Source organism: Triticum urartu, chromosome 5 (genome assembly GCF_003073215.2).
Source record: "Triticum urartu cultivar G1812 chromosome 5, Tu2.1, whole genome shotgun sequence".
Taxonomy (NCBI): Eukaryota; Viridiplantae; Streptophyta; class Magnoliopsida; order Poales; family Poaceae; genus Triticum; species Triticum urartu.
The window spans coordinates 386,516,899-386,538,374 of NC_053026.1; the positions used below are offsets into that span (position 1 = coordinate 386,516,899).

At 45.6% G+C, this 21,476-nt stretch overlaps 1 protein-coding gene across 1 annotated transcript; it reads right to left on the reverse strand.

The window, feature by feature from the left end:
- Positions 1-5,481: 5,481 nt before the first annotated feature.
- LOC125556052 lies at positions 5,482-6,048 on the reverse strand. The gene has a single exon (XM_048718854.1). The coding sequence runs from the start codon at positions 5,955-5,957 to the stop codon at positions 5,607-5,609; it is 351 nt and encodes a 116-aa protein (XP_048574811.1). The 5' UTR covers positions 5,958-6,048; the 3' UTR covers positions 5,482-5,606.
- Between the last annotated feature and the right edge of the window lie 15,428 nt (positions 6,049-21,476).

A 21,476-nucleotide genomic window follows, 5' to 3' on the forward strand; every position in this document is an offset into this window, starting at 1 on the left:
CCGGGTGCGCGTTTACTCTATAGGCTATAGCTACAGAGGCGAATCACTCGACCCAGGTTTTAAACAGATTAAAAAAAATCGGAAAATGTCTTTATTTCGTAATTTTTTAAATAAATGTAAGCAGCTCAAAAGAAGCAGTACATGAACTTTAAAAGTTTTTATTCGTGAATTTAATAAATACCCACAAATTTAAAATATATTCATGAATTTAGAAAAAATCTTTGTAAATTTTACAAAATAATCACGAAATTAAAAAATGTTCACGAAATTTTTAAAAATATTCAAGTTTTTTTAAATGTTTCAAGAATTTAAAAGGATGTTTTATGAATTTATTAAAAAATGAAAAAATAGAATAGAAACATGTAATCAAATATAAATAAGTTGTCCCTTCGGGGACATCCGATAAAATATAAACAAGAAAAAAGGGAAAAGTAAAAAACTAAAAGAAAACCGATAAATCCAATAAAGAAAAGCATAGAGAAAAACACAGACAAAACCTTTCCAAAACAAAAAGAACCAAACCAAACCACAGGGAGCCTGAGTGGGTCAGCCCATGCCGCAGGATAGGAGTTGCCGTGAAAAGTAGCTCTACATACACTAAAAAATGGAGCTGTAAGTTCAAAAAAAAAGGAGCTGTATCTTCAACCCCTGCTCCTCAAGAGAAGGAGTTACTCAAAAAAAAACACTCCTCGAGAGAAGGAAAGGGTTCGAAGAAAGGCAATCCATGAGCATGAAAGTCATCTTAAGCTCCTGATGAACATAAAAACCCAAAAAGTGAAAAATTAAATTCAAACAATTCTGAAAAAGTTGAGACGAACTTTGACAAATGTTTCCCGTGCTTGCAAAATTTCATCTGAAATGATATTCGTGAAAGTCCTGGCAAAAAAAAAATCAGCACTCAAAAATGCTTTTGAAAATAACACTTTTGGAGCGTCAATTTTTTCTTTCACGACTTCCACAAATGTTATTTCATTATGAATTTTTGTGAGCACACAGAATATTTGTAAATGTTTGCATCCAAAAAAAATAGAATTATTTGAGTTTCTTTTCAATTTTCTCAGATTTTACTGTTCACCGTGAGCTCATTTGAGCTCAAGCTCAGAGACACCACGTCCATATGGTTGATTTAAAAAAAAAAGAGAAGGAAAGACTTCTTGTTAAACTTGATCATACATCAGGACGGGCCGGAATTGTAAAAGCTCGATCCTGAAACTACAAGCCCGAGCCTGACCTGAAGCCCGAAAATAGCTATTTTCTGATGGAAAGACAGGAGGAAGGATCGAGGGAGTGGCTTTTTGCCCTTCATGACCGTCTTGATAAGGAGTGCTTTGTACGGCTGATTGCTACCATGTGTGCGATTTGGGTAGCGAGGAGAAAAGCGATCTATGAAGATATATATCAATCACCGCATGCCATAAATGGTTTCATCACAAGCTATCTGGTTGAAGTTAGTGCAATCAATGCAAAAATACCAAAAGTGAGTCCTGCGGCCATCCCAAGACCGAACCAGTGGCAAACACCGGTAGCGGGATGTGTTAAGGTTAATGTTGATGTTGCGGTGTTGAGACGAGCTAAGTGTGGTGTTGTTGGGGCAGTATGCCGTAGTGCGGATGGGACATTCTTGGGAGCTTCTGTAATGGTCCTCAATTTTATTGCAGAACTACAGACTTTGGAGGCGGTTGCAATCAGAGAAGCACTAGATCTCTCAGATGATCTCTATGAAAGGAGGATACATGTGGCCACGGACTGCAAGGTAGCACGAGCCTGGCCTCAAAAGCAAGTCAAAGCCCAAAAGACCAGACCAAACGTTACTTTTTAGCCACGCACGTGCAAGCCCGACCCAAAAACCACAAAAATAGAAAAGCCCGAGCTTGGCCTGAATTCTCTTTTGGGCTATAAAATGAAATTCGAGCCTGGGCCAAAAGAAGAGCCCGGCCCCGAACAATTTCAATTTCAATTTGCAAGGCTCACTATCTTGGGAACATGCAAATATAGCTATGTCCACATTAAACTCTGTCAAATTTATGTTCTCAATGTAGAATCAACCAATGCATGAGGGGTGAGAGGGCCATGCATGTAGCATTAATATATTTTAGCACTTAAATAGGCCTTCCTTAATGTGATTTACAAGATAAGCCCAGTAAACCAGAAAGGAGGGAGTACATCAAGAACCTTTTGACGTTGCACAAAAGCTATTACGTACTTTACGACCCAGTCTGTTGTCTTTTTTTTGGGTCGGGCACGTGTAAGGCTGTCCATGATCAGGTATGGTTTTTGTCAATGGCATCTGCGCAGACCCATGGCAGAGAAGAGCCAAATATATGGAAAAATCTTATTAAACCTACATTATTTTGGTGTTGTTGCGAGGCGGGGATGTGCAAATCAATAATTTTTTCGGGAAACAAGGGTTTTCGTTTGGCCCCTGCATTTGACGATGCATACATCCACAATTATTAAGCTCAAAATAACCATAGAGTCGATGAGAGGTACTACCTCCTTTTTGGGGGTATTAGGCCCACACGTATCCCTAATTGATAATTTAATCAATATAATAGATCCCAAAATTTATATGACTAGAAAATAAACCATTTAAAGTTTCTAATGATATATTCATGTGATATATAAATCATACCTTGTTACTAAAATCATTAATTTATGGATACACGTATGACTAATAAGCCAGAAAGAAGGTAGTATGAAGAATAAAAAAATTAGCAACACACTCAAACCAACCGAAAACTAAAAAGAAAGATGACAACAACAAATCATGTCACTAGATCGCATGAAGCTCGGCTGCACAAATCTTTATAGGTATGTAGCAAGAAAACTAATCAGGTATGTAAGTTTGAAACGTAAGATTTGACGAAAATTAAAATATTGGGATAGGGGATTTGCTATATGAGCAACAACGATTTCCCTAAATTTTCTTAGGAAAATGGGATAGGGAGAAGATTTTGCACTTTTAAGATAGGGGGAACTGCTAGAGATGCTCTTAGATCTCATCCCCAAGGTCAGAGTTTGTTGGTCGTTTTCGTGTGGGTTGGCTAGCGTGCATGGACTCTTTGAATCCCTTCCTTTGAGGCGTTGAGTTTGAGTCGTCTTGGCTGCATCAGCTTGTCGTGCCATGGATCTAGTTTGGCTAGATTGTGGTTTTTAGGCGAAAATGAGGAATGGAGTACGAGCTCCATGGAGCTATTTTGTTAAAAAAATGGAAATCACATTTTGAAGCTTTAAGAAATTCTAGAAAAATCATACACATTCATATAGTGTAAAATTTAAAAAATGATATACATTATGGTGAGAGCTACACTAAAAGAAAAATCATGATTTTGAAAATGGTTAATGGTACACCCACTGTTCCCTATTAAAAATGCATGAATTTGTCTTTTTTGTCTAGCTCACACCATAATGTATTTCATTCTCAGACTATATACACATGTAGAATACATCCATATGAAAGTGTAGATTTTTTTAGAATTTTTGGAACTTAAAAAATGTGATTTTTGAATATTTCATAAAAAAGAGCTTTATGGAGCTCGTTCTCCAAAACGCCATATTCTTTTTGAATTATGGTTGTAACTGTGGTTTTTAGTCTGGTTTCCCCGGAACTTCTTATTTAATGGGTGATCCATTATCTCCGTTTCTATTTCTCTTTGTGGCTGATGCTTTGTCTGCTCCTGTCAACAAAGCAATTATGGAGGAGCGACTGGATGGTGTGAAGATATGTCGACGTGCTCCGGTGATATCACACTTATTATTTGCGGATGATTCTTTATTATTTTTCCGGGCTACAGAACAACAAGCTACAGTGATTAGAGGTTTGTTGAACACTTATGAGGAAGCTACGGGTCAACTCATCAACCCTTCAAAGTGTTTCATCCTTTTCTCTGATAATTGTTCTGAGCAAGTGGCTACTGAGGTCCAGAGAACTCTGGATATAACAAAAGAAGTTTTTGAACCAAAGTATTTGGGTCTTCCTGTGCCGGAAGGAAGGATGCATAAAGGGAGATTTGAAACTCTCCAAGATAGCCTTAGGAAGAGGCTGGTAGATTGGAGCGAGCAGTATATGTCTACAGATAACAAGGAAATTTTAATAAAATCGGTTGCCCAGGCTATTTCCACCTATGTTATGAGTGTTGCCCAGGCTAGAACGTGGATAGTGGGAAAGAATGGCTTCTACATGTTCTAGCAAAGTGCAATGATCAATCACGGGACCTGGTAATTCTTCTAATCTGGAGGATATGGCAATTAAGAAATGATGTGGTGCATGGCAAGGATGTACCATCAATTGAGATTACCAAGGAGTTTCTGGATATCTATTATAAATCTCTTGGTCTCACGAGGAAATATAGTATGGATGAGATTATAAAAGGTAAAATGCTACTACAAGAGGAGACACCACGTCAGATGGTGCATCATGTGGTGCCTCCTGCCCCTTGGCCACCGCCACCATCAGGATGGACAGCTTTGCCCGTCGATGGTTCCTTCTCCGGCAGGATGGTAGCGCAGGAGTTGGTATGATCCTACACCAAGAGGATGGATCGGTTATATTTTCTGCATACCAAGTTATTTTTCACTGCAATGAGGCACTTGAGGCGGAGATACATGCACTTTTGCAAGGTATGGCCCTTGCTGCACAACATACGGATCGTTCAGTGATAGTACAAGCGGATTCCTTAGAGGTTCTCTCAATACTCGTAGGTGATAATTGGTCTCGTTCAGCTTATGGACACTTAGTTGCTGAAATCAAGGCGATGATGATTGGTAGGGAGTTTATTCCTCAGAAAATCAGTAGAGCTCAAAATAGGGTAGCAGATTGTATGGCAAATTATAGCCGAGCCGAGTCGTGTACTGCGGTGTGGATGAGCAGATGTCCTCCATGTTGTGAGGATCTATTGCCACTCGATTGTAACCCTTTGATTCATGAATAAAACTCCTTAGTTGCGCAAAAAAAAATGGGCTGGCAAAGTTTTTTCCCTTGTTCCTCGCAAAAAAAAAGTTTTTTGCCTTGAAAAAATGTTCGGCGCTGCAAAGTCGTTTTTAAAAGAGATCACGGCATGATTCACGCCCTTTGTGCATCCATAATTTCTGCCGGCCGATTGCTATGCACATCTTCTTTCCTTGTTCTATTGTGTAGTACAGTTTGGGTCGCATCAGGAAATTCGCGTGCGTGCTAGGATGTGTTTTTCGTGAGTCTTATGTTTTTGCTCCCTGCGTGTTCGGTGTTCCGTTGTTTGGAAGATTCGCCGTGGCTGGTGCTTGGGCGTCCTTGTGCATCGCAAGACTTGCTTCAAATTTTTGTCGTTGGATGTGTGTCGTCTTCTTATATTTAACAACGAAACTGATCGAGCTGCTATATAAAGCTTTGTTGTCAGTTTTGTCATGGTATGTGCATGAAAACACGACCTTAAAACCAAGACAATGTGAACTGTTTCACAAAAAGAAAAACAATGTACTACGGATCATTTGTTTCTTCCAAGCCCACATATATCGCATAATGATTAATCAAGGTAGCATCAATACAAGTCAAATTCAGCCGATCAACATAACCGAATTCCCTACAAAAAAAACATAAACTGACTGTATAAAAAGCTTTACTACTGTACTTAGAAGTGATTAGCCCTGTAGCCTGCGAAGAGGTTGAAGAGCGCCTGGTCGCCGAGGTGGTGGGCGGCGTGGATGAGGTCGATGGCCGCGTCGTGCGTCAGCCCGCGGACGAACTCGCCGTCGAACTCGCCGCCGTCCACGCCGCAGGCCTCCGCCTCCGCGCGGGCCTCGTAGTACGCCGCCGCCGTCGCCAGGCCCTTGCCGGAGACCCCTCGCGGCAGCTCCACCACGCGCTCCCCGGCTTCCAGCGCCGCCGCGACGCGCCCCGCCCGCTGCGCCAGCAACGCCGGCAGCTCGACCCGGACGAGGTCCTCGCACCGTACCAGCACCGTCTGATCCTCCTCGGCCATCGGCACTATCCTTCCCTCGCTGAGTTCGCTACCACCTAGCTAGGGCTTTGCGTGCGCGGGGCTTCCAAAGTTGCGGTGGCGATGATTTAGGTTGGTTTTTCTCGCTGGGCGCCACGAGGGGTGGTGCGCGTATGTATATATGGGTGCGCGCCACACACGACACGGGATCAGGTCCGACTCGGCCTGTGGGAAGAGAACGTAGTACGTGTGATGCTCGGATCGATCGAGCTGTGGCCCCGTTCCTTGGCATGATCGGAAAAGGGACGGCTCTGAGTCGATTTCTTTTGCAGCAAGAACATGAAGCCCCGTTTGTTTCGCTACTTCCGATACAAAAAAGTTTCTGTTTCGCCCATGGTATGGCCGTTGACGATATAGGATGATGATTGAAACGCGTGCCTTTGTATTCATTTGGAGATTGGATTCTCTATACTCCCGGCTGCACCTACACTGAGTGGATTTAGAAGAAGAAAACAATACAAAACAGAATCGGAAAATTCTGAATTTTTTGGATATCAAACATGATCCCAACTTTTAGCTTTTTGCAAAGTTTCGTACACAAATAACATTCGAGGCACCCTCACCAGAAATAACAAAATCAGTGTTCAATGTTTCGTTCACTTTTGAGAAGTGGCTTTGTTTTTTCTGTGAGGGCTCCTTGAATGGTATTTGTTCACGAAATTTTGTAAGAAGCTAAAAACCTTTGATCTTGTTTGATGTAAAAAGACAAAATCAGATTTATTTTTTCAATTTTCTTTTTGTATTTTTCTTTTCTGAAGTTACTGCTCATGCGGATGCACCTGCCCCTGGAGGGGCAGCCACACCTTTCTCATCTGTTTTTGGTGGGCAATTTGGATTTTCCACCGCTAATGGAAAAAGCTAGATTTTCCCTGAAAAGAAAACAAAAGTTCCCACTTCCTTATAACGATTCCTCCTCTTTGTTAACTAAAGTAATAAGACTGAACTGAGTCTATCTCAAATTGTTAGGTTCTTTTGATGTAACCTGGCCACAAGGTTTAATTCCTAGATTTGGCATTGGTGTTTCCATTTTTATGAATTTATTTCAGCCCGTCCAACGATGTTCGTTCAGTAGAAGGAGATGTTCTGTCGACTACAAAGTATTTGCGGTGACTTCTTTAATTTTATAAGATGTTGTATCGGCTCGGTCTTTTGAAAGTGCACATAGGGATAGGTGCGTATATATAAACGTCAGCGTCAGTACTGCATCCGGTTCTTATTCGATTGCCTCTGTCTATCGAGCTCTCTATCATGGAAAGATATGCTTTCAGGCTGCATATGGGATTCGGAATTGCTGGTCACATCTTAAGTGCAAAAAAATTCTGTCGATGCCTTTTTAGTACATGCTCTGAGTGTCGGACAGAAGGCAAAGACATGGGCTCCAGGATGAGGTGTCGGTTTGTTTCACTTGCTTGCAGGAGACGACCTCGGTGGATCGCATCCTCATGCAATGCGTGTCATCTAGGGAGGTCGGGCATCGTTGCTTCACGGCTTCAAGTATAAATATTGTTGACCCCTCTTACACAGACTTGTTCAGACTTGTACAATGTAAGATGCTTAGAGAAATAAATCAATTTTTTTTAAGTATCGATGTTTACTTACAGAGGGTAAATATTTAATTAAACGTCTCTCATTTAGAAATAGGCATCAATACGTTAGAAAAATTTAGTTTATTTTTCTAAGCATCTAGAATTGTACGAGGCCTTAGAAGTTGATGGCTAGTGATCAAGGATGCGGTTTGCAAGACTCTCCGGCAAGGGTTTAACTCTTTGGTCACTCTGATCTGTTGGCATTTGTGAAAGTAGCGAAATGCGTTTCGAGGAACCTTGGTGTGCACCGTTCCTGAACTGATGGAGCTCATTTTAACTAAATGGAAAAAGTGAAGGTAGGCAGGCGCTTCCGCAGTTGATAGTTTTCTGAGGAGTTAGAGCATGGGACTCTTAAACCGTCCGCATACGTTTAAACTGTGTGCAGCGCCGGGCCGGCAATATCCGGAGCCCTGTGCTAAACTTTAAACTGGGGTCCATCTTTTGGTGGCGGAGCTACAAAGAAAAATAAATAGGTGGACTAAACTAAATGAGAAACCTGATTATTTTTCTGAAATCGTATATAGTAGTATTTCAGTAATTTGCAAAAAAATATATTATTTCAATAGAAATATTAAATACTCAGTACCTTTTGTTCTATTGATTACGAGATCAGCATATCCGTCCTTGCAACAATGCAAGCTCGTGGGTGCTTAGGAAAAAAGAGGGTTAAAGTCAACCTTGGTACACTGAAATCACTAGATGAAAGGCAGCAAACCATTTGATAAATGGCAGTAAAATAGCAGGGAAAGTACACCGAAATTTGGAGAGCATATAAACTAAAATTTAGACAGTCTATCTACGCGCTGAAATTTGGATAACTAACACCAACTCTGAATTTTTGGACAACAAAACACTGAAATTTGGACAGCACATACAATGAATTTTTGGACAACAAAACACTGAAATTTGGACAGTACATAAACAGAATTTGCATAGCAAGAGAAATGAATTTTGGACACCATCAACAATACTGAATCACTGTGCTACTCGTACGTCATCAACAAGACTGAATCAATGCCAAGAATGAACTGACCAGGCGGAGGGGATCCAAGTTGCCCGTCGTAATGATTCCAGGTGAGATGTATCCCCCTCCGCGGCGGAGAGACAGCCCGACGAACCGCGCCAGCTCCATGGGCTTCCTGGCGGGCTCGCGCAGCAGGTCCTTGTCTTCTTGTACCCTATGGTGGTGAAACGCCTGTGCGGCAGTGGAACGTGCTTGCGTTCCAAAAGTTAATTAGGAATTAAAAGTAGGAGTCGAGGTTAATTAAAAAGAAGGATTAGCCAGCCGGAGGCTACGTATTTTGGCGAGAGGAACTGACGAACTATCGCCGTGTCGCCCGTTGCCGGCGCTCCGAAGTATGGGTATGGTTGATTTTGTTTTGGTGAGAGGAGAGGAACTGTCGCCGACTCACCGTGTCGCTCGTCGCCAGAGGCAGGATTCATGTAGGCTGTAGCGCCGCGAGTGGCTTTCGCAATGGATCCAAGGATCTCGTTTCCGATCGAGCAGCGGCCTGCGGACGCTCGACGCCTCAACTCGCGCGGACGCGCCAGCGGCCCAGCGCCCAGGAACGGGGGGCCTATACAAAAATTTGGGGCCCTTAAAATTTATGGGCCCTGTGCGGGCCGCACAGTCTGCATTACTATGGGCCCGGCCCTGACTGTGTGGTCGGATATATTGTGTCATTCAACGCGGGACTGTATCGGTCTGTCAAGCGGTCCAGACGCAGATTCTCTCGCAAACCAGAGAAAATGTTGGGGCTTTGTGCGCGTCCGGACCATTGCCACGCCCGTGTCTGACCGCCTGGCGCATCCAAACCCTTCTCTCGCCAACGCATGCTTCTCGCTCAAAACGATCAACACTGCTCCAGAGCGTCAGCGCCGCATTTATGTTGGGCCAAAGCGGACGTGACCTCTTATTGGCGTCGGCATTGAAGTGGCGCGTTGGTCCAGAGAGCGCCGCTTCCCAGTGCACGTGACTGCTCCGCGTTCAAACGAGACCATGGTCGTCCGTCCGTCCGTCTGCCGCCCACATTAATTACACGTTGTTGCTCGGGAAGCTACTCCGGTGTCACCTATGGGTCCCTTTGCCACCCACCATTGCCGCCTCGCCCGCTCTATAAAATGCAGCCCCGGCCATAGCCGCATTCATCCTCCTCTGATCCCTTTCTCTTCTTCCGTACCACTCCCACCATGGCCTCTTCGTGCTCCAAAACTCTTTGGGATGGATTGTCGTCGGAGCAGAAGAAGGAGATGGTCGGCATTGCTGCCAACTAGCAAGAAACTAGAGGCCAATGACGTCCCAATGGAGGACGCGCCCAAGGACTCGCCGACACCAGCCTCCTAGCCGGTGAATTTGCATCATGACCATCGGTGAGGCTCATGCCCATTACATGGACATGGTGCGGGGGGAGCGGTTCCGAGAGGCGCAGGCTGACATCGCCTACAACCTCCAACTCCTCCAGGAGCACCAGTAAGCGGAGGAGGAGCTCAACGCCGGCAGGGAGATCACGCCGGACGCGGATGTGGCGGAGCAGGCTACGTTGTTCGAGTCCTACCGCTCCGTCCGCGAGATCTGCCTCGCCCGCTGGCGGTACCGCTAACGTCAGGCGAAACTGAAGACCCGCTTACAAGGAGTTTGACGAAGCAGCGAATAAGATGTGGGGCAAGAGCGACAACGATGAGGACATCATTGGCTTCGCCGATCGAGGCCGCGCCCCGCCGCCACGACCACGAAGCCGACACGTCTGCAGGTGTCGTCGACAAAAGAGTAGTGCAAGAAGGCCACTGCTCCCACCGTCACGTTGAAGCCAAGCTTAGTTGGTCGAACATCGTTAGCCGGTTAGCCGCTTGGCGGCGACATGAAAGCAGACACCTTCACTTCTCGGGGCTCCAGAGGAGGAGGTTACGGAGGTGGAGCTTTTTTTTAGAAATGGAGGACCCCCGGCCTCTGCATCTGGACGATGCATGCAGCCATTTTATTAATTATTCACACAAGACCTTACAAAGTCATACTCCCTCCGTCTCGAAAAACACATCGCAGGCGTAGTTCATTGACAATTTTATAAAAAAGCCCTCGTAGTTTCAGAATAATCGCAAACAAGTCCCTCCACCCCTATCTTCTTCCTCCGCCGTCGCCCGTGCGTCTCCAGGGGCCGGCGCCGCCAAGCTGCGTGATTGCCGCCCACAAGGAAGTGTTCCGCCTCCGCCGCCAAGTACCTTCAACGCCGCCGCCGTCGCCAAGTACTTGCTCCGCCACCGCCGCCCAGACCTGCGCCGCCGCGATCCCCTCCCGCGGCGATTACCTGCGGGCGTCGCCGGAATTTGACACCACGATCCGGTGGAGCAGGAGCTCCTTCTCATCGTCCTCGAGCTCCCGCGAGTCCACCATGAGCTGCCTCCCGTGCGACACCGCGATCCAACTACGGGCATCGCCGGAGCCGGCCTCCACGATCCGGTGGACAGCAGCTCGCGCGCGCCCTCCGTGGTCTCCCGCGAGTCCTCGTCGAGCTCCCATGCGCAGCCGTAGTGCTCCTTCTCTGAAAAAAGCACGCATGAGCAAAAATATGAGATCACATACAAAAAAATTGCACACTTCCATGTCTTGCAGACACCACCATTGGAGCTAATTGAGAAAATCCATAGCCATGGCAGGAGGGGATCAGAGAAGATGATAGGCAACAAAGCAGTTTTTAAAATGCATTCTTGAGTCAATGTCCCCATTATTCCTGTCAACCGAATCAGTTGAACTGATCTGACACCCACACAGCGTCGTGATCCTAATTTATCGTGGCCACACCCAAACACAAATCTCTGCACATGGAAGGAAAACTAATTTTGGGATTCAAGGCACTCTGATTTCCCTTTGGTTAGTTGTTTCTGTTTCATTTCCTTCTGAAACAGCAGTTTCTATCTGTCAGGTTCTAGAACTATCGAGCGAGTAAGGAACTAACCGGTGGAGCTCCTACCCGTACTGCTGCTGCTCGTCTACCCGTACTGCTGCTGCTCGTGTGCCCGTGCTGCCGCCAGAGATACATTCATCAGGAAGAAGGTACTGTAAGGATTTGCTCCATGAGTTAACTAAAAAAATCAGTAGATACTCAGTCAGTCAATGTTAACTGAAGAACTTTGTCTTCTTTTCTCCATGAGTTTCCCTAGCCATCAATCTTTCTGCTCTCTATAGTATGGTGAACACCTCCCCTTTTCCTAGCATTTAAAAAGAAAATGATCACCTGTGATGTGAAAAATGGAGGGGCATCAACCTACACATGTCTGACGATGCATGTTTTGGGGTTCACATATCATACAAGTTCAGAGATAAAAACAAATTCTGCATATAACAAGCCACCTCACTAGAGTAGAACTATGATACAGAGGATAGATAAACTAAAAGACTAACGCCTCTTATAATTTTATTTAGCAAAGCAGTTTTAGCATTGTCAGGGAAACATACCTGATAAAGCACCTCATCTGCCATCCAGTTGCCGATTCCTGACATAAAGCTCTACAAAGATGATTCAACAAAAGGGGGTGTAAGAATTGGCATAAATAAAAAGGTTTTTGTGCTAAACATTACCTTGAAAATAAGAATGAAAGGGATGACTGTGTGTGCCTGTGTGCTACTGAGGCAACTACATGATCATCTTAAACCACAAGCTATAAATTAACTGGTAAAAAATGTTAACCGGTGCTTGAGGTTTAGAAATATTTGGAAATGAAGTCAAGAAATTTCTTCAGTTATTTAACAACACTTTGCTATAAGCTCATAACTGAATTCTGAATTTATATGATATCTGAATATAATATGGATAACCCCTTCTGCTTCAGACAAGCAGTTTGAGCAAAGTATGGAGCTTAAGATTATACCTGATCAAGCAAAAGGGATTTTATTGGCGCATTCTTTCTACCAAAAGATTGTACAAAATCATCAAGCTGCATTGGTTCGCGTAGGGCATCTGGTCCGAGGGACAGCTTTTGGCTATTAAACAGAGACAGAATAACAAAAACAAATTACTCCAAGCCATCACGTTGTCAAGCAATATAAAAACAGAGACAGCTTCTGACTGGGTATATATAGTGGAAATAAACGGAGACAGAGTACAAAACACATATTGAGAGAACAAATTTTGTTTTCAAGGAATCACAAGAATATTACGTTGTCAAGCAATCGTATTTTTGCAAAACGCCTCTTATCAGTGAAGGAGAACTCCAAGCCATCATCCAACTGTAATAAGTTGAGAAGAGCATAGAATGCCTACTGCATAGAATGCATTTTCTCTTCTCTTCTCTTCTCTTGAAGTATCCTCTGTATTAATGCCTACTGCATAGAATGCATTTTTTCCTCTTTTTCAGTTTGTTTCCACTATATATACCCAGTCACCTAGGCAATACGAAAGCTCATGTCATTCTACTCATTCTTAGTCAGTAGTTCACATTTTGTAATGCTTGCAAGGCTCCTGTCATTCTACTCATTTTTTGTGTGTATATCCTTGTTATGGTACCATGATGTACTCATCTTTTGTCATTGATAGCAGGAGTATGGATTTGAACATGATGCCTCAAGAGGAAGACGATGAAGGTATTAATTTGAATTTGATGCCTCAAGAGAAGGAACCTCAAGTGGCAGAGAATGTAGCTATGGATTTGAACTTGATGCCTCAAGAAGAAGACGATGAAGATATGAATTGGATGCCTCAAGAAGATGAAGGGAAAGAGGATGAAGCTCAAGAGGAAGAGGATGAAGTTATGAATTGGATACTTCAAGAGAAGAGAAGAGAATTGTTAGATAAGGAGAGGCATGGTGTTTACTTCGCCTTGCTGGTAATCGAGCTCAGAGATGGGTCTGTTCAACCAGACGACAAGCTGCTAGTCTCAAACCCGTTGGACATAAGTGTACGATCTGTTGAAAGAATCTGGGAAGACGCCAAAAAGCAAATTGCCGATGGCAAAGAAGTAGATGTCTCAAGCAAGAAGCCGGGAAGATCTGGCCGAAAGAGAAAGGAGCTAGATCTAGAGAGGACTTCAACAATCCCACTGAATAAAAGAAGAACAATTCGATCTCTGGCACGGTCTCTAGGTGTGGCCCGATCGACCCTACATAAGAGGTTCCAGTTGAATGAGCTCAACCGCATCACAAGCACCGTGAAGCCTCACCTCAAGCTAGAGAACAAGCTTGCGAGATTGAAATTTTGTATGTCCATGGTCGATGACAATTCGATCTCAACTTCTCGGGCTATGTTCAAACCAATGATGAATATGGTTCACATCGATGAGAAGTGGTTTGACATGACGAGAGTGAAGAATAGTTACTATGTACTTCCAGGAGAACCTGAACCGAAGCGCACTGTGTCAAACACTCGCAGCATTGGGAAGGTAATGTTCCTAACAGTTGTTGCCAGGCCTTGATATAACAATGAGGGGGAGCTAACATTCGATGGGAAGATCGGCATTTGGGCATTCGTCGAAGAGACTGAGGCGAAGCGAACAAGTCAGAACAGAACAAAGGGAACAAAAGTGTTGACATCAGTGAAAGTAACCAGACCTGTGTGCAGAGATTATCTAATCAATAAGGTTATCCCGGCAATTCAGGATAAGTGGCCTGACGATGATGAGGGAGCAACAATATTCATCCAACAAGATAACGCAAAAGCCTCATGTCCTTCCCAATGATGTATCTTTTCGAGAAGCTGTGGAACAAACAGATGTTGACATCCGATTGCTACAACAGCCCCCAAATAGCCCTGAGTTAAATTGTTTGGACCTTTGCTTCCATAACTCTCTCCAGTCTCTAACCGACTGCAAGTCACCTACAAACATCCAGGAACTGGTACAGGGTGTGGAAGAGGAATTCGAGAACTACGATCCCGACAAGTTGCACAGAAGCTTTATCACATTAGAAGCAGTTATGTTTGAAGTTATGAAAGACAAAGGAGGAAATCAATATAAGTTGCCCCACTGGCACAAGGACCGCGTTCAGAATGCTGGAATGGAAATAACTGGTGTATATTGCGATAGTCGGGTAGTTGTTGATACTAGGGCCGTTATAGAAGAAATGGAAATTGCAATAGGAAAAGAAAATGAAAGGAAAGAATTAGCTAGAGAAGGGAAAAGAAAGAAAAGTAAAGGGAAGGGAAGGGAAGAAGTGGCCAGAGAAAGGAAAAGAATGTAGTCAAGAGGGGACAAAGAGGCCCTTATGTCATGTAGTCAGGTGCTCCTTGTGTATCTCTTGTGTAATCTTGTGTCAAGAGGGGACAAAGATGCCCTTATGGCATGTCCTTGTGTATGCATTGTCTAATCCTTGTATATCAACTCCTTGTTGGAATTTATTGGAATTATCTGGGTTATTTGGATTAATTGAATTATCTGGGTTATTTGAATTAATTTGGGTTATTTGGATTTATTTGAATTATTTGAATTGATTTGGATTACTTTTAGTTATTTGAATTAATTTGGGTTAGTGGACCAAAATTTTTGCTTGACAACTACATCAACTAATGAGAGGTCCATTTGGCATGGAACAAATAAAAGGACAGTGAATGGCAAGAATCTAGCATATCACATGGGATGGATCAGCTAAAATAAGAAAGACCATCTCAAGAATAGTCACGAGGTGTACTACTGTATATTCTAATTTACTGAAATTATTGGCATAACAAAAACAGATATGCAGTGGACATGTTTGGTACAGTAAATAAATATGCAGTCATAGCATGGATAGATTAGATAATGAGAGGAGTAGCACTGGATTATATACTGGTGAGTCCTTTTATACAGAGATTGAATAATTTCAGTGCCAGTGCCATTACATGGTAGAGAGAGAAGAGTGAGTGAGCATGACTATATACTACATCATGGCAATGAAGTTTGATAAATAGCAGAGCACAGCAGTATAATCCTGGGCTGCAAGGTAACAAAAATAATTAAAGCTCCACCATTGACAGCTATGATCTGCCACATTTACAAACGTGGGCTTTGTTCTAAGAATTTCAATTCAGCTTCAGTAGTGATGGGACAACAAATGCACCAAGCACGATGATTTTATCACACATACTGTCGGTGTCAAAACCGGCGGATCTCGGGTAGGGGGTCCTGAACTGTGCGTCTAAGGCGGATGGTAACAGGAGGCAGGGGACACGATGTTTTACCCAGGTTCGGGCCCTCTTGATGGAGGTAAAACCCTACGTCCTGCTTGATTGTTCTTGATGATATGAGTATTACAAGAGTTGATCTACCACGAGATAAAGGAGGCTAAACCCTAGAAGCTAGCCTATGGTATGATTGTTGTATATGGAGTTGATTGCGTACGGACTACAACCCTTCGGTTTATATAGACACCGGATAGGGTTAGGGTTACACAGAGTCGGTTACAATGGTAGGACATCTTGAATATCAGCATCGCCAAGCTTGCCTTCCACGCCAAGGAAAGTCCCATCCGGACACGGGACGAAGATATGAGTATTACAAAAGTTGATCTACCACGAGATCGAAGAGGCTAAACCCTAGAAGCTAGCCTATGGTATGATTATCTGTTGTCCTACGGACTAAAACCCTCCGGTTTATATAGACACCGGAGAGGGCTAGGGTTACACAAGGTCGGTTACAAAGGAGGAGATATCCATATCCGTATTGCCTAGCTTGCCTTCCACGCCAAGGAGAGTCCCATCCGGACACGGGACGAAGTCTTCAATCTCGTATCTTCATAGTCCAACAGTCCGGCCAAAGGATATAGTCCGGCTGTCCAGAGACCCCCTAATCCCGGACTCCCTCAGTAGCCCCTGAACCAGGCTTCAATGATGATGAGTCCGGCGCGCAGTGTTGTCTTCGGCATTGCAAGGCGGGTTCCTCCTCCGGATACACCACGGAAGAGTTTGAATAAAAGGATAGTGTTCGACCCTGCAAAATAAGTTCCACATACCACCGTAGAGCGAATAATATTTCCACAAATCTAATCTGCTGACATGTTTTGGCAACATGACATCATGCCATGGCCCGACGATTATTCGAACTGTTTTTCTTTAACTAGCCCCGCACATAACGCGAGGTGGTTTCTTGACACGTCTCGTCAAAGCAGAGATCGTGTCCCCCTTATTACGGGATTCTCATCAATACAGGCGTGGGTAACCCAACCGCACCTAGGACTCCTAGATCTTAGGCAAGTCCCAAACGACTACGGAGAGGACGCTTGATATCCATCCTATTTATAAAGGGACAAGGCCTTTACTTTTTCCCTCCCGTGCTCAATCGAATCCTTCCCCCGCCTCGAGTTCTAACACCCAAAGCCCAGGTAGGTGCTTCAGATCTCCAATCATGTCCGGATCCAACCTCCAGGGCCGGTGGATGCCTTCCTCCGTCACGGAGGAGGACATCAAAAAGTTGAGGGAGGCCAGATATTTGACCGCCAAGATTTCGCACAGGCTGCCCGCCCGAGGGCAGGTCATCCCTACTCCCGAACCCAACGAGAGCGTCGTGTTTGTCCCCCACTTCCTCCGAGGACCAGGCCTTCCTCTGGATCCCTTTGTCAGGGGTCTTATGTTCTATTACGGGCTGGATCTTCACGATCTAGCCCCGGATTCCCTCCTACACATATCGCCATTCATTGTCGTTTGTGAGGCCTTTCTCCACATTACCCCTCACTTCGGCCTGTGGCTCAAGACCTTTGACATGAAGCCGAAGATGGTTGAAGGGCACCACGCAGCGTGCGGAGGCGCTCTAATAAGCAAAATCGCTGGCGCTTCATGGCCGAAGGGTTCCTTTCCAGAGGTATCCGGATTATGGCAACAGGAGTGGTTTTACATCACAGCTCCCAGAAGTGCCAAGTGGGTAGCTGCCCCTGCTTTTCGCTCGGGCCCTCCCCCACAACTGATGTCATGAATTAGCAGAGGGTTGAGCTGGGGTCCAGCTAAGGACGTGCTCACACTGCAGAGCCGCATTCAAGATCTCTTCGAAGGAGATTTTAGTCTGGTTATGGTGGTGCAAGTCATGCTGGTCCGTCGAGTCCAGCCATGCAAACGCCGGCCCCTCCGCATGTGGGAGTTCAACCCAGAAGGACCGCGCACTATTTAGAATTTCCTCGGCCTGACGCACAAGGAGGTGTATAAATCATTCTTCGGACCCCAAACAGAGTGTCCAGATACTACCGAGGACGTGGTCCTGAGCAGCAACCGCTCTGCCGACCAAGTAAGTAATCCTCTAGCCGAACACACCGTCTTTTATTTATCATGACGTCATTCTGAGAAATCGCTCTCTGACCAGGACTGGCTAACAAAGGCGAAGATGATTCGGTGTTGGGCCCCCCTTCCAGAGGGTTTGGACAATCCGGTACTGGAAAAGATGCTCGAGCTAGCACCCTGCCCGGAGCCCTCGAAGGAAGATAAAGGGGGGAATAATGAGGGCGAAAGCGGGCCTCCATCGCTACCAATTCCAACCGAGGGAATGAGCGCCTCCTTGAGGGAGGATAACCAAGGGGAATAATCTGACCTTCTCTCGCTCCGGGGAAGGAAGAGGACTGCCTCTGAAGATCCAGAAACCAAGGCTTCCAAACGGGAGAAGAAGTCTCCAGCAGAGGGTCCTGCCCTGGAAGATGCTCTTGCCGTACAAAGTCCGCACGGGGATCAACCCTCTAACGAGTCGTAAGTGATCAAAATCTACTTAATAGTAAAGATATTCTACCTTACTTCCGAGGAAAATAACCGAAGTGTTTATCTTGCAGTTCAGATCTTAGCCCTTCTCAACAGAGCTCGTCTTTAGGGGACCTTCTTCCGGAGACGATGGAGAGCGAAACGCCTCCTCCGGACTCCCCCGCTCAAGAAGCGGGCGACCTTGAAGTGTCGTCACGGAGGGCCTCCTCGGGTCTGGTGAGGCCAGAAGATAATCCTATGGTCACCTGAAGTCCCCAGTATCCGGCTCTTGAAGAGGGCAAACAAAAGAGTCCGGCGCCGTCCGATAAGCGGTCGGACGCGTTAGGGATCTGCTGGAGCGAGCGACCATCTCGGAAGAACACCGTACGTTGATGGGTACGGTGATGGAAAGGATTTCGTCCACCGAAAGCGGGTTGCATGATGCCTTTATGAGTCTACTAACGGGTTTTGAGGTACGTAAAATGATATACCTTTGTGATAGTACCGCACATTTTTAGGTGTGCCCTATGTAGATAGTAGCCCCTGAGACTTTTTTTGTCACCAAAAACGACGGCAAACAGAGGATCGTAGTCCCAGGTAATAACCATACCGCTTTTATGTGCAGGTGGTGGAAGCTCCGGTGGCTAGCCGGACTAATGAGTTTGCCGAATTAAAGCGGCAACTGGATGCGGCAGATGCCGACATCGAGCTTGTTAACAAGCGGCTTGACGAGGCATAGGGTAAGTGATGTTTTCTGGTGAATGTCACATAGTAAGAGCGGCTGTGATGCCAGTATCTTTAATATGTTGTGACTTCAGATGGAGCTACCACTGTTGAGACCCTTCGGGCGGAACTTGCCCGAGCCAAAGAACAAGCAAGGAGTAGTAATGCGGCTACTTTGAAGGCGGCCGAAGAGTTAAGAGCCGAGAAGGCTGCGCATTGCGAGAGCAAAGAGAAGATGACCAAGATGGCTGTAAAGTTAAAAGACACTGCTGACCGTTGCCAGTTGCTTGAAGAAGAAAACCGAGCGAAGGCGATGGACCTCGAGAAGGCCACAATGGTGACCAAAGACACCCGCTCTGCCATGAGAGCGAAGAAGGAGGAACTGCGTGAAGCCGGGGATATTGTGGCTGGGAAGCCCTTTGTGTTGCGGAGGAAGTTCGGAGATCCGCGATATGCCCCTCTGGATCGGCTGTGGAGTTCGGCAGATGCATATATGGACTTGGCGGCGAGCGCTGTCGATGCGGCTGAATACTTCCAAAATCAAACAGATCGTGAAGTGGGCAGATTGTTCTGGTCACAGTTCAACGTTGCAGAGCGTCCGCTTCCATTGAATGATCGGCTAGCCGAATGGGCCGAACTCAATAGGCTGTCCGGACTCGCCATGAGGTCTGTCGTGGATCAGCTATGGCCGGAAAGGCCGAAGCCGAACAACTATTTTAGCTTAGTGCAGCAGTTCCTTGGTGCGGTGCCGTGCATCAATGCGATGAAGAGGTCGGCATGCATAGAAGGTTCACGGATGGCGCTTGCCCGTGTCAGAGCATACTGGGCGGAGATGGATGCTACCACTATTGCGGCGCAGGGTTCGGCCATAGGCCGAGTGGCTGCCGAGCACTATTTTGAAGTTCTTGAGGGTGCTCGTTTGATAGAGGCCCAGTGCTCGAAGAATATTATGTTTAAGTGACATGTATTCCCATTGTAAGAACAATATTTTATTAAATTTATTGAGGCTGTATTTATACTTTTGCCCGAAAGTAATATGATGCCTCCAGTGCGGCCGTTTATCCTGAAAGATTGCAGTCGTCGGCTTCAGCCCCCTCGCATATAATGCGGGGGTGTTCGCAGAAGACACGTGTTCACAGTTAATCCAACGTCTTGGTCCTATTAAGGAGGTGATAGCGTAGCGAACTAGGCAACCGGACTATGATGCTTTAACACTTTCACTTAGCCAGAGGAGTTTGACAGTGGGGCTACTATATAGCCCCTGGTGGCTCCGCACTCACCCGAATTCGGGGTGCGCACATGCCTGGCCGGGAAACGACCCTTCGTTAAGGCGGGGGAATTCTAAGATTCTGATAGGTCATCGAGTGGTTGACCAGTCTCGTGCTATATCATGACAGTCAGTTTTCGGCTTTCTCTACTAAGGTGCTCGTCCGGATGAACCAGGGCACAATCGCAGTAGTTCTCCTGGTGCCGCCTTAGCCGATAGAGCGGAACGTAAGGCAGCAAAACACAGGAGCCGGGCAAACCCAACATTTGACTAAAGACATGATTCGGAGCTGATGCATATAAGGCCAAACTCGCGACGCCGAACACTCCCGAAGGTATTCGGTCTTTATGGCGTAAGCCGGGCCTAAACAGTGCCCTTTGTAAGAAGCCCCTGGTGTCCAGGTATGTGCATTATTCTGACGTGGCCACATGCCAAGACGTCAGCATCCTTCTCAATTGTACTGAGAAAACCGAGGGATGTGTATCAACAAGAGACAGTAAAAAAGGTTGACGCAGGGTCTTAATCTAAAAATAATCCTTGGAACGGGTCCCTGCTGCACGTCTGCGCCTGTGTCTCCGTTGTGTCGTATCCTGGACGGGTGTAGCACGATGGTCATCTGTAAAAGAGAGGAACTTAGGTGAAAATTTATCGTGCAAAAAGGTAGGTTTAAAGAAACCATGTACAGTTCAAGATGAGTAAAAATTGCCACTTGTCTGCGCGCGTTGAGCCCCTTGCGTTTGTAATAGGGGTGCGGCCATCAAACCTGTGTGAATTACATATAGCTGCGCCGGACTCATCTAACCGTGTCCGTGGTCTTGACGACCTATCGAATGCTTTAATTGGCGAGGCCGTTTTAGTGTGCGGCTGTCAAGGCAACCGCACTCTCTTCGGCGCGCAGGGATCACTCAATATTTCCATTTACTGTAATGATGTCAAGTGGACCGGGCATCTTAATCGTGAGGGAAGCGTAATGCGGTATTGCATTAAAGCGAGCAAAAGCTTCGCGTCCAAATAGTGCTTGATAGCCACTTTGGAACGGAGCAATGTGGAAGGTTAAATTTTCGCTACGGAAATTATCAGGGAAGACGAATATAACCTCTAGCACCAGGGAGCCCGTGCAATGAGCCCCTGGGCCTGGTGTTACTCCTTTAAAGGTAGTATTGCTGTGGCAAATTTTCGTTGGGTCTATCCCCGTCTTGCGGATTGTGTTCTGATATATCAGGTTTAAGCTATTGTCGCCATCCATCAGGACTCGTGTGAAGTGGTATCCGTCAATTATTGGATCTAATACCAAGGCAGCCCATCCTGCGCT

Bases quoted from the DNA above. Each gene is read 5' to 3' on its own strand.
- LOC125556052 (XM_048718854.1), bottom strand. From the start codon at position 5,957: ATGGCCGAGGAGGATCAGACGGTGCTGGTACGGTGCGAGGACCTCGTC.